At 32.0% G+C, this 13,216-nt stretch overlaps 1 protein-coding gene across 1 annotated transcript; it reads right to left on the reverse strand.

Moving 5' to 3' along the window:
- Positions 1-1,050: 1,050 nt before the first annotated feature.
- Positions 1,051-2,131, reverse strand: LOC133196576 (uncharacterized). Its single transcript, XM_061332445.1, has 2 exons — positions 1,924-2,131; positions 1,051-1,753 (listed from the first exon to the last, which is right to left on the reverse strand). Exons 1-2 carry the CDS (start codon positions 1,976-1,978, stop codon positions 1,266-1,268), a joined length of 543 nt encoding a protein of 180 aa, XP_061188429.1. The 5' UTR covers positions 1,979-2,131; the 3' UTR covers positions 1,051-1,265.
- Between the last annotated feature and the right edge of the window lie 11,085 nt (positions 2,132-13,216).

Consider the following 13,216-nt stretch of genomic DNA (forward strand, 5'->3'; position numbering starts at 1 on the left):
AGGAACCATTGAATTATATAAATCTTCATCTATCCTACTTTATTACTACAAAGACAATGTATAACATGTATAGTTATGATAAAGGACAAGATAGAGTAAGATCCCTTTTTGGCCCCTGGCTTTTGGCTTGTCCCTGAGAACACTGCACTAGTTCATAATCAAAAAATTTTTGTCATCCTTGGTATAAAATTAGCATTGGTTTTAAGTGGCTATGATGTAATACACAGATGTCACAAGAAGGTAATAAAATTCATAACTCTCTTAATTTTCTCAGTTTTTTTTTTTTTTTTTTAAATTTTCAACAATTTAAGGAGAGAGAGTCTGCAGCATTTTTTCATGCTTCATAGTTCTACTCCATATAAACGTTTAGGAGAAATAGATTATCTTCTGTTTTTCCATCTTTACTTTCTCATATTCTTATAGTAATATTCGAGAATCGACTGTTTACGTCTAAAAGCTTATTCGGTGCACAAGTGCTTGTTCTGAGTACAATCAATCTTTTAACTGAGGCAGGCTAATGACAAAAATGTCCATGTAATCGGGGTTTTAAACGTCTTGATTAAAAATTGTATTTTGCAGATTCTATGGACGTTATCATGGCGGGTTTGTTTACAATTGCAACCTATAGTAGGATCGAATGTTGACTGGTATTTATTCCATTTTATTCATTTATGGTGTCTACGTTTCCCAACTGATTCAGTACAAAGAACATGTCCTATTTATGACCTTTCTACAAATACACCTATCATTAAGTAGATACTTTTCAAACTAATTAAGATACCATTTATTTTGACTATTTTGACCACGGATCACTTTTTTCATTCGAATTTAACTGGACAACAGAGGATGCACATTGTCCCATCTTTGTGTTTTCAGGTTCACTGTTCGTTATTTACACCTTTTCATAGTGACTTCAATGCTATACATAGAATGTCAAATTTGTGAAACTGACCTAGAAGAATACAGTTTACCTTTTCTATCAGATCCTCTTCGATCCTTTATTGTCAAGGACTCATTGAATGGTCCAGACTTTCACTTCAAATACCAAACTCTTAGAAAATTCATTTATTACTTAACAGAAAGATAATAATGTTTAATTTAAGGTACATTTAAGGTTTTATTAGAAACACAGCTCTTGCGATAAAGAAAAAATATAAATCAAGATCCACAACATAGAGTACCTTCAGAGTTACCCGTACAAACATTTAAACTACTTTCTATAATAGGACAATCTTTTACGTTAGTCATTGATTAGAAAAAATCAACTATAAGACTTTATTTAGTAAGTTACTGGCTGGTTGCACCACTGTTTGAAGCAACTCACCGAGATTGAGAAGATTTTTATCAAGCAATACTTTGAGCAGTGTCGTTACTATATTTATGACTTCCGCCAGCAATGGCTTTAACTGCGGTAAGAAATCCTGAATCAGCTTCAGAAGAGCTCCAACCAGTTCTCGTACAATCATTCTCCAGTCCGGAAGCATCATATCTAGGAGAGTCACCAATTTTTTCACTATATCAACTAAATCTTTCGTAACTGTTTTCAAAAGTTCGGTAACCTGATTGAGTAGGATGTTCACAAATGGCAATAATCGTACCAATAGAGTCGCAAGCTTTTGAAAGATTTGCTGCAATGTTATCTGAAGATGAGATTGGGACATAGAGGATATTTGTGAGAACAAAGATTGCAGTGGTGAATTCAAAATTTGGGTCAATTGAGGATTCTGAACCCCATAGCCTCTTCTGGCATTTTCTGTAAAAGAAACATATGGTTTAACATTTTGAAGTTTATATAGGTTTAGATTTATATCATTAATGAAAAGCTCAAAATAATGATTTTGAGAAATTGTTTAAAACACGTACTAAAGAGAAAGATCATATTATGAAGAAAGCAAAATGTAATACTATTTAGAAGATACTCACTTTGAGAAACAGCAACTGCACAACACAGAAATATAATGTATATCTGCAGCCTCATTTTCCAACTGGAAACAGTACGACTCCAGTTTAAAACGTATACTGTTTGTGTGACAGTGGGCGAGAGTTTGCCATATATCACTGTGTCTTAATTGCCTTAAAGTTTTAATATTTAAAATTGCTTTTATAACACAATTAAAAATTCAGTGAAGACATCGTATGGACATCAGCGTGTGAGTTGTTTTTATTTTATGAAACGCAGATAGAATAATTCACTTACACCTGTATTTTCAATTGCCATTATTTTATTCACTTTTGTGACTAAACGATCTTTGCATTTAACATAGAAATTGGTGTCAAGTGGACACATTATGCAAGTTCTTGGTCAAGGTAATTAATGAGGTTTGACAGCTAATCACAGTCGTTTCCTGCTAAAATATCATGATTAATTGCTGCTTACAACATCTCTAGATCAGTAATTAACCCTACCTTCATGTTTAGACAATTATATGTGTTATGGGTTGGAGACCCAATTTAAACAAATTACGTAACCACGGAAGACTTTCCAAATCTCTTTCGTCAGTTTAGGTCTAATTTAGCCAAATTCCATTTTTTTTAATAAAGATCCATTATGCATAAAAAAAATTAAGAAAGTACGAGGACTGTTCGGAAAATATTGAAACAATTGTGTTTATTCTTTTGTCTAATGTTCGCCTTTCGGTGAAAATTTGCATATACCTTTGACAAAAACTAAAAATTAATAAAAGCAAGAAATATTTTACAAATATTTAATTTCATTTTTTCAATGGTATATTAATGTGTCAATAGTAGTAGTACCTGACGCAGTCACGAAATCAGACAATGAAAATATGTAACACCTACGTTCAAAATACCGGATGGACCTATTGTAAGAGAGAAAATAATTCATATTATTTTATAATTTTTCTATTTTATTTTGACTTCATTTTGTGCAAGTTTGTTAGAATTTCAATCAGAAATACGGAGATCATTAAAAATAAATCACGGTATAGATATTAGATTAAGACGACAAATTGAATTTTTACGTCAAGGCGGCTCAGTGAGAATACCTAAAATTTTGTGTAACGCTGTGGAGAACTCTTGTTCAGATAAACAACCTGCTAAAAACATGTCTAGGTGTTTTTTAAAATTATTTGTATATTTTTCATTTGTATATTTTTTTCCTACAATTAATTCCCCCAGAGTAAAAACAAAGGCTCCGGACGACCATTATTATGGATTAAATAAAGTTGTCCCGTGGTGCAAAAACCGGTACTGCATGATGCTAAGTCATTCTGTATATGACACTTCATGTAATTTTGTATTGGGTTGCAACAACACACATTTAATTTTATTTTTTGAAGAGGCTTAAAAAAGAGAGAGTTTGATTTTTATAATGTTATGATAGAAAAAGAGAAGGTAATGCTTCGCGATCGTTTAAACATGAGAAAAGAAGAAAAAAAGATCTAAGTCTGACGTTAAAATGGCGTAGCAATGCTGCTCCAGGTCAAAAGACAAATGCAAGTTTATAATTTCACCGAGATATATCTGATTATCCCATTAATAAGAAATTTTACACAATTCTTGTATAATACTTGATGAAGTGTTAACGAATTTTCATGAATTTTTCCCTTTCCTTTATTGAATAAAAGTAAATATCTCAATAATTTAACAATAATAAAGAGCCCTCGTTTAAGAACATATGAAATTTGTTGATAAATGAAATAATCAGGAGAACTCATTAAAATTTGAGAAATGAATAATGTAAATTCAAGTAAATTAAAATTATTTACCCTTGTCTCTGGCTTTTTTCTTCAAAGAAATGAACATGATATTTTTTTTTATTAAATACAAAATTAAAGTGTTATTGTGAAATAACTAATTTTCGTGAGGGGAGGGGGTAATTTTCGTTGTTTTTGTGGTATGAAGAGAACCACGAATACATACCCTCCATAAAATGTTGAAATGTCGTACTACAGTTTAAAGTTTCTTCAAAAACTAAAAAATTAAATCCCCTCAAAATAGTGATTTTTCCTCTAACTACGAAAATTTGACCCCACGAAAATAAGTGATTTCATGGTATTGTTATTTAGAGTATATCGTCGTGACCTATCAAACTACAATATCGATAAAACATCGTGCACTGGACATAACTCACCTATCGTTGGATTGTATTTTGTCTGACATGATACATAGCCTTTGTTATAATTGTAATATTGCCCAAGATGGCAAGTGGAAAAATGAAAAGCGTAAAACCCTTAAAATGAAATAAATCAATTTGATAAATTAGTATATCACAGAAGTTTTGATTGATTATGATTGATATCCAGCTCTTGCCGAAAGCTTGAGGATAGAAATCAAAACTTGTTGGAAATGTCTTTTAGAAACATGTATATTTATAAAACACATGCATCACACAATCACCCCTCCCCCCCCCCCCAACCCCCCAAAAAAGACACTCGGACACAAATAAGTAAAAAAAAAAAGAAATAGAAAAACAAGCAAATAGCAAATATGAGAAAAGCAGTTTTAAAGAAGGGCAAACAACCAAAACATATTAGATCGAAAAGAAATCCTGGCAGCTGTATCTGTACCCAGATTCTGCTGATTTTCATAATCTTAAGAATAGACTACCTTAAACATCATTTTACTTTCTTTACAAATAAAATAAAGATTTAAAAAAAATATCACAATTGTAGGAAAGCATTTGAGCTTTAACATGTAGTGCAACTGATGGTATATTTTAAAAATGTTCAACAGATCACAATTGTTGAAAATATTTGAGCCGTTTCAAATAGGGCAACTTATTCTGACATTCCATTAGTACAAATAAAGCAACTGATAATTTATACATAATAAAACAAGGTGTAGTGTTTATATTTATTGTATTAATATTTACATTTACAAATGAAAAGCAAATTTTCATTTGCTTTATTTGAAAAATTTTTACAATGTATACAATGAAAATTGAAGCTTGTGGAATGGTTGATTTTAAATGACATGCGTTACATTCATCTTAAAGGTAAATTGCACTTCATGTTCACAATTCGGACCAAGTATATTTAAGAAAAAAAATCAGACTTAAAACAGACACAAACATTTTATTTCTATGATTCCAACCAATTTAACTTCAATATTCAGATAATTACATTAAGTACTGTAACTAACAGTTTCAAAATACTTAGAACGAGGCTGTATATTACAACAGGGATCAACAATTTTACTCTCAAGTGCAGTTAAATTAGAACTTTTTCATTATCCATATGCCTAGTCAGCTGATTGTTGCACATTTTAAGTAAATAGAGCAGGTTTATTAAAATTTTAAAAAAGCTTATTCAAAATGTACAAAGGATGACTGCACTTAACGCCGGTTTTGGGTCTTTTTCAGTTGCTTCTGTTGCTTTTATATTTAAACTTTATTTCACTTTTGTATGTTTATGAAAGAATCCTGTCAATTTGAAACCAGATTTAAATCTTAAAATGATTTTAGACTGTGTTACAATAAAATGATTCAATGTTTTTTGTCCTTACTGCTTTTCAAATATAGAGAATTTACACTTACCTGCCCTTGATTGATCATAAGATATGCATGAGAGGTGGAGCTAACATTGTAAGAATAGGTCTAAAATTAGACTTGATAAATAACAATGACTTGTTTGAAAAAAAGAACGTGATCACTCTTTCCAATCTTCCTCTCCATTCTGTATGGCACAAATATACTACTGACAAAGGTTTCAAAACGAAATTAACGATATGAGCACGTCTATGTAATTACAGCAGATTTTATATTAATGCCAGATTCCTTAACGTATTCGAACACAATGTCCTAGTAAGCACAAAACATGCTACCTTACAAGTCACGTGACGGAATATAGTATTCACAAAGTTATCTGAAGTACGAAATCACGTGGTGAATTATAATATTCATCATGTCACAACCCTTGGTTACAACAGAGAGAGCGAAAGTAAGAAGAAGCAGTCTTTTTCTCTTTTTTACCATGAGCGCATGTTTGCCTATTAATCTCCTTTTGGCACATTATTATTTATGCAAATATACAATAACTGTTAAACGTAGAACAATAGACGAACATGCGCTGACTATGTATGAAGTCAGTAAAAAAGTGGACGTCCTCATTATCGAACGGAGATTCAAGAAATTGTGATGACCCCTCCCTTTGAAAACAGATTCGAACTTCGTAAATACATACTTTTATTAAACGTAATTACATAAAGTTGTAGATTGGATGTTGACCATTCTTGCAATGAAAAGAAAAATGCTTGTTTTGAAAGTTTATTTTGTCGCAAATTTCGCATGTCATTTAGTGCAGTCATCCTTTATTTAAAGATGTATATGAGGTAAAATCTGAAGGAAAATAGTATGAAATATCACTTTTCTATCGTATATTGCTTTTATATCCGTATATTCTAAACGCCCGAGCAGTTGATCCTTACGTCGCGGGGTCGAATTCCCACTGTGGGAAGTGGAGACCGGTCCTGCGGATGAGACCGTATCAACCGAGGTCCCACGTCGCAGTAGATGCTGGCACGAAAAAGATTCCTCACTGCTCAATGGCCTTGAGTGCTTAGTATAGGTCAAATTTAGCTGCTCACCACTGGCAAGTGGTGTCTCCATATGAGTGAAAAATTCTCGAGAGGAACATTAAACAACAAACAAATAAACAAACAAACTTATATTCTAATGATATTAAAAAAAAATATCACGTAAATATTTGTCTCATTTCATAAGTGGCTCAATTGAATTGATAGCATTTTCATAACACCGAATCGAGCTATAATGCAGCAATGTATAATTCTAATAGATTTGATTACTTTTACATCAATAATTCCAAAGAAAAAGCAAACGTACACATGTAATTATTTGCATCAGGATTGTTAATTTCTGAGACAAAGTCTGTTTTTGAAGCACATAATTGGTCATTTTGAGAGTTTGTTCCCATTTATTAATGTTTTTCCATGGAAGTGTAAAAATGATGTCATAATATGTTAGTTAAGACTGATTTATTCAAAACAAACTTGATATCATTGCTTATTGACGCCTAAATCGTTTTAATACTAATGAATAAAAAAAATCTCAAAAGTTTAAAGAAGCAGTTTGATGCTACCTGTTTATATATCTGGAAATAGAAATTACAAATAGGAGTTATTCTATTCCAATCCCCTGAGTATTTTACTGACGAAATTCAGAATAGGAAAAAAAAAACTTTTCAGCACTATGTTTTATTGAACACTTTTTTTCATATCAACAGTTACATTAACGTTAAATGAGCAAGAAGAGCTTTATAAACAAATTTTGTGTAATATCATTGTTGCTTTGAACACACTTTCAGACAAAGTTTTATCACAAAGGCACAAATCCTGCAACGAACGATGACTGTTGGCCTCTGGAAGCAAAGCAGCTGACCTTGTCAGCAAATACAATCTATCATTAAGTCAAATGCTAACTAATGTTTTTCATACTTATTGTTAGGCCATTATTTATACATTGAATTGTCGACGGATTTTTTGGTATTTCCCGATGATGAAAAGGAGCACACACGGATGTGACCGGTCGGCAAGGGATGCTCGCTCCTCCATGGCACCTGATCCCTTCTCTGATTTTTAGAGGTCCGAGTTTGTTCTGCTTCAAATTTGTATTGGTTTAATGGTCCTTTGAACCTTAATACCGTTCGTTATCCCCATATATTTCACTATGCATTGTATTGTTCTTTCAAGGTACTTGCATCAATGTATTGTTACTTCAATTAACAATTTTTATTTTCATTTTTATTCATGTGGTTGATTCGGTATAATTCCGTTGAAATGAAATGAAGGACACCACGGTGTCGGACACATCTACTTCATATTTAAATATTTTACTAGACAGAAATATTGACAGCAAACTATCATTTAATATTTTTGATAAAGGTTATGAGGTTATGATTTGAACATTTCTATCGTCAACTACCCCTATTTGTGTATCAATATACCATTAACACTTGCATATTGGGTTTACGTCTCCCATTTAATTCGATATGCAATAGAGTGTCTTCATGCGAACAATTTCTTAATTGAGGCAGACTACTGAAAAATAAGTTGGTAATACAAAGGTATCTATAATCTCGATTGAAGTTTACATTTCACAATTTCTATTTCTATGGTGGATAAAATGACTTTCTTTTCAAAAACAATCAGTCGTTAATTAGAATGTTGACTGAGGTCTTTCATAAAAATGCTATACCATTATTTTCATACAGAATTAACTGCAGATTTCTCCGTTTACCGGATCATGACAAAAGGCACACGGCGGGTTTGACCGTTGAAGAGGGGATGTAATCCTCCTATGCACCGGATTCAACCTCTGATGTTTTCGGAGGTCGGTGTTCTTTTACTCGCAATTTGTATTGTTTCATTGCAATCATTGATACTGTTTGATATCTTCATATTTGATTAAAAATAGTTCAAAGTATACATTGCAGAGAAAATTTGCAAATTGTAAATAATGTACTCGTAAATGTTATCGGTTAGTTAGACATCTGATGATTGAGGCCTCGGATAGTGTATCGTTTTAATATGCGGTTCTTATTTTGTTGACGGGAAAAATGGCAACTACTTATGTCACAAATAAGATCTTTAGAAGAGGAAATTCAGGGACTTTAAATTGGACTGAACATGACTACACCTTGGCCAAGGGTTTAACTCTATTTTAGTCATTGTAATCAGTAGGGTTGTAATCAAAATCTATATTTTGTTGCAGGGGTTAAAAAGTATTCAGTTTAAGAAAATATTTTATCCTGATTGATTACAAGACATCGACTCTTGAAAGTGTTTGTCTTACAATATTTTTTCATTCTCACAACGTCAGAGGTCATGAATTCACTCGTGGTCGTGGGACCCCTGATGTACTTCATTCGTTCATTACAGGCTGACTGCTGACTTAAATATCAATTAATTGTATAATATTTGTTATTCTGATTAGTTGGATCCTTTAATTAAATATTAGCTGAAGTTTGGAGATAACGAACAGTCATCAAGCTGAAAAGTCTAATAAAACAATACAAATTTGGAACAGAGCAAAAACAGACCTCTAAAAAATCAGAGATGGGATCAGGTGCCATGTAGGAGTAAGAATGCTCTATGTACTGGTCATATCCGCTCATTGTCATCATTGGAAAAGCGTAGACAATACAAAGATTAGACAATGCCCTAACAATTAGCATGATAAACGTCCGTCAGCATGCGATGTAATGATAGATTATATTATATTTGTAGATGTTTTAGAGGTACGTGTTTGCTCTGCTCCAAATTTGTATTGTTTCTTTGAAAGGACTTTTGAGCTTGATTACTGTTCGTTATCTCCATACTATGTAATTGTAAGAAATACAAGGTGTAGACTTCAACGTAAGATATGGTGGAATAGAAGAGTGGACTTTTTGTGATTATGAATATTACTTATATATTAACCGCTTCAATTCCTTTATGGGCATATTGAAGTTAAAGGAAAAAACATGTTGTTGGAACAGTATTTTCTACTGTAAAACGTGGCGATTTAAATAGCCTATGATTTGCAATATCCATAATCACAGACCAGAGCCTGTATTGTGGTGTCGAAGAATCCAAACATGGTTTTCCTTGACTTTTTCAAATAAACTATTTAAAATTTTTAAAGGGACAGAGTAAAGTTTGGTGCAAATGTGATGAAGACCTAGCTGTTTATTTTCACAAGGTAGTAGTGAGTCAAAGAAGACATCCAGTATATTAGGTTTATAATAAGACCAATGTCCATGACTACGCTTACGTCTCTGTGTATATTGTTAAAAATTCCCATCAAATTCACATTGCGACACTGTTGATCATGACTTGAAAGATACCCAAACTGTTGACATTGTCATCGCTACCATATGGAAAACCTCAGCCTAGTTTTCTAATCCAATATTCTTCTTGTTTTCTACAGAAAGGTGAACTCATTGATGGGCTATTATTATAAAGGTAAATCTCTTCTAGAATTCTAACTTTCATTGACAAAAATACAAACGATCGGGTTATTTAAAGTACTTGTATAAAAGCTGCTGGTCCCCGTTGTTAATTTGAAATATAGGTTTCATGATAAACTTAAACCTAAAATTTAAGGTTTAGATTAGCTAAAATATTTTAAATAGTATTAAACAAAAAAAAAAAAATGCACAATGTAGAAAGGAGTCGATAAAATAAGTCTTCAACGAAAACATGAAGATAATGAATAGTGAAGTGTAAAAATAATCACATTTTTTATTGCTCATGGCTTACATAGGAGGGAGGAATTTTATATCTGTAATTCATAACATTGTGTCATGTTAATGTTTCTGAACTAATTAAATTCATGGTTTAAGTGTCACATGATATAGCATTAAAATCGTCGTAGACAAGACATTTATGCTGATTATCCATATAATCTGAAAAGGACATACCGTTTAGTCTCAAGGACACAATAAAATCATTAACAAAGCTCCCTGTTTTGCGCTATAGTTTACAATAGTACACATTTTTATTTTTTGGTTTATTATGATACTTTACTGTTACTTCTGATTTATAGATTACAGTTACTCTAAATCCGTTTTGGAGATTTAGAGATTTAATCTCTTTCAAATTTTATATTTTTGGAAATGAATTAAAAAAGTGATATTTCATTTAAATATGAAAAATACCGTTTTAGAATTGGAATGATTGGAATGAATAAGCTAAAACATATACTTAATTTCGAAGGAAATGTACTTTGATTCACTCCTGTAAAACGTTTGATACTGATTACTTTAGTTAAAAAGTTAGTGTATTGGTTTACGATTTGGGCAAAACAAATGCTTTTCGTAAGGGGGTGGTGGTGGTAAAAATGATAATTTAATTTACTTGTACTTAACTATAGTTCAGCATTTTGGGGACAGACCAAACACCCTCGATTGCAGAGATTTTCTTTGGTTGACTAGAAACCTTTCAGTTACCTTTCAAACCACTGAGCTCATTTTGATCCAATTGTGTAAGTTGAAAATAAAGCCAGTTTTGAAGAAAAAAAAAATCTTTCATCAATTCATTCAAGCAATTACCAATGAAAATATGTAGTTCTTGTATGTTTATATAATTTGATCTATAGCAAATTGGAGGTTATTTGTCTTACTAAACCCATAAGGGTGCCTTATGATTTAGATAAGCCCATCTAATGCACCAAACCAGGAACGGAGTTCACTCTTAATCACTAACCTCTGTAGAAAGGTTACGATATTCGCAAAGTGCAAAATCATTTCGCGATTAAATGCACAACAGAAATATTCCTTTCATAGTACAAGAGGATGTATATGCAGAAAACTTACATGGGTTCATACCAACAATCCTTTCCTAAAAGATCACAACAGAATCCCTATAAAGAATTAACAAATTCTGTCATCAAATTGCGGAATAGATCCGCATATGGCTGCCATTTGACGCCTTAGAAACCCATGCTAGTAAGAATCATTCTATTGCCTAACGGGGGATAGATGTCCCTTTTGTATTTCCAGCTCTGACACAGAAAATCCAAGCAACCTCATCACTGGTCGTAGCTGCAAACTCTCAGGCAAAAAAAGCTGGAGAATCTGTTGGAATACAGATTGAAAGAATATGACAGTGGTTGCTGACCATAACACGCAGAGAAAATGAAAAATGAAAAGATCTGATTGCACAGAATGAAGCCATTTTGCTGCAGTTTATTTCAATAATTATAATGTGTTCAAAACTTCACCAGGATGAACACTCATTTAAAATTTCCTCCTGTCTTAAGCAATTTTCCACTTTGCATGTTTCACCATTTAATAAGTATAACATTTTATATGCTATCGTTGTTTTGTTTTTCTTTATGTATATGTATTCTTACATTCTTTATTTTAGATTTGATTTCATTATTTTATCATTTATTTTTTTTATTTTTTAGATTATTTATCTTTATATAATCAGTAAGTATTTTGTAGAAACAATTTCTAAATTTATTTTATATTGAATTAATCATGAGATAATAGAAATCTAGAATAAATCCAATATGCAAAGAAAGACAATTATCATTTGAATCTTATTTATTTGCCTCGTTACACTCATGTTAATATATCAACACTTTGTAATTTGTCTTTTTCTTGCATGGTACTCTTCTCAACTGCCTATGAAGTCATACTTTGAAGCATAATTTATTTGCATTTAAAATTTGATAGATAAAGCAATATATTGCAATCAATGTCAATTTTGCTTTTTATATTTTAATAGATACATCTATACTTTGCAATCAATCTCAAGTATTTTTCTTTGCTATATCAATCTAAAGTTTTAGGGCTTTGTAATGTCTGCAATCGGTTTCTCTGGACATTGAATATTAACGAATAAAAAAAATTCAATCTCTACCTTGTTTTATTCAATTATTCTTTACGATTAGGTATAAAAAAAGATATAGAAACTTCAACAAAGTATAATGATTTTTATATTCTCTAATGATTTTTTGATGATATTGATTGAAATTTCAAATTGAGATATCGACAGTCTCGTTTAAGGTAATCTTTTCGCAAGTTTTTCGGTCGATACAATGACATTGTCAGCACATATACACAACCTATCATTGAGTCAAATGCTGACTGACGTTTTTCAAACTAGTTGTTAGGCCATTATTTATACACTGAACTGTCTACGGATATTTCCGGTTTTTGTTTCCCGATCATGACAAGGAGCACACAGCAGGTGTGACCGGTCGGCAAGAGATGCTTACTCCTCCATGACACCTGATCCCACTTCTAAATTTTGAGGTCCGTGTTTGCTCTGCTCCTAATTTGTATCGTTTCATTGGACTTTCGAGATTGAATACTGTTCGTTATCTTCATATCTCATGCTGTTCGGTAAAGAAAAGAGAAAAAACGCTGTAAATTCTGATTACTTAGTTGTGAACTCGTTTTCAGGAAAGTAATTTTGAAGTTAAGAGTAATTGTCAATTAACAAACATAGTTTGGCTCTAAAGTCGTGTATAAATTCTGTTCTTTCCTCAAAGGTTAAAGTCATGCAAGGTATTTAATTTTAATCAAAATGTCTAATTGACCTGCAATCACACATTTTCATTTGGGGGGGGGGAGCAAAAAAAAAAAATCTTGATCAGCCTAAAAGATGTTATTATCAGGGGGACAAAAGTATTGAATGGCTATGTTATTTTTGAAATAGTAGACTAAATGTCTGTAAAATTATTGGGGACACGGCCGCCGTAGCACCCTACCCATCCTTCCTACGGCCATTCTTTTATCCCTAAAAC

This window comes from Saccostrea echinata, unplaced genomic scaffold (genome assembly GCF_033153115.1).
Source record: "Saccostrea echinata isolate AGI-Se365-2 ecotype Australia unplaced genomic scaffold, CSIRO_AGI_Sech_v1 ptg000030l, whole genome shotgun sequence".
Taxonomy (NCBI): Eukaryota; Metazoa; Mollusca; class Bivalvia; order Ostreida; family Ostreidae; genus Saccostrea; species Saccostrea echinata.

Excerpts from the sequence above, each read along its gene's own strand:
- LOC133196576 (XM_061332445.1), bottom strand. The coding sequence starts at position 1,978 with ATGAGGCTGCAGATATACATTATATTTCTGTGTTGTGCAGTTGCTGTT. Across the intron at positions 1,754-1,923 it reads TGCAGTTGCTGTTTCTCAAA|AAAATGCCAGAAGAGGCTAT; the intron begins GTGAGTATCTTC and ends TTTCTTTTACAG.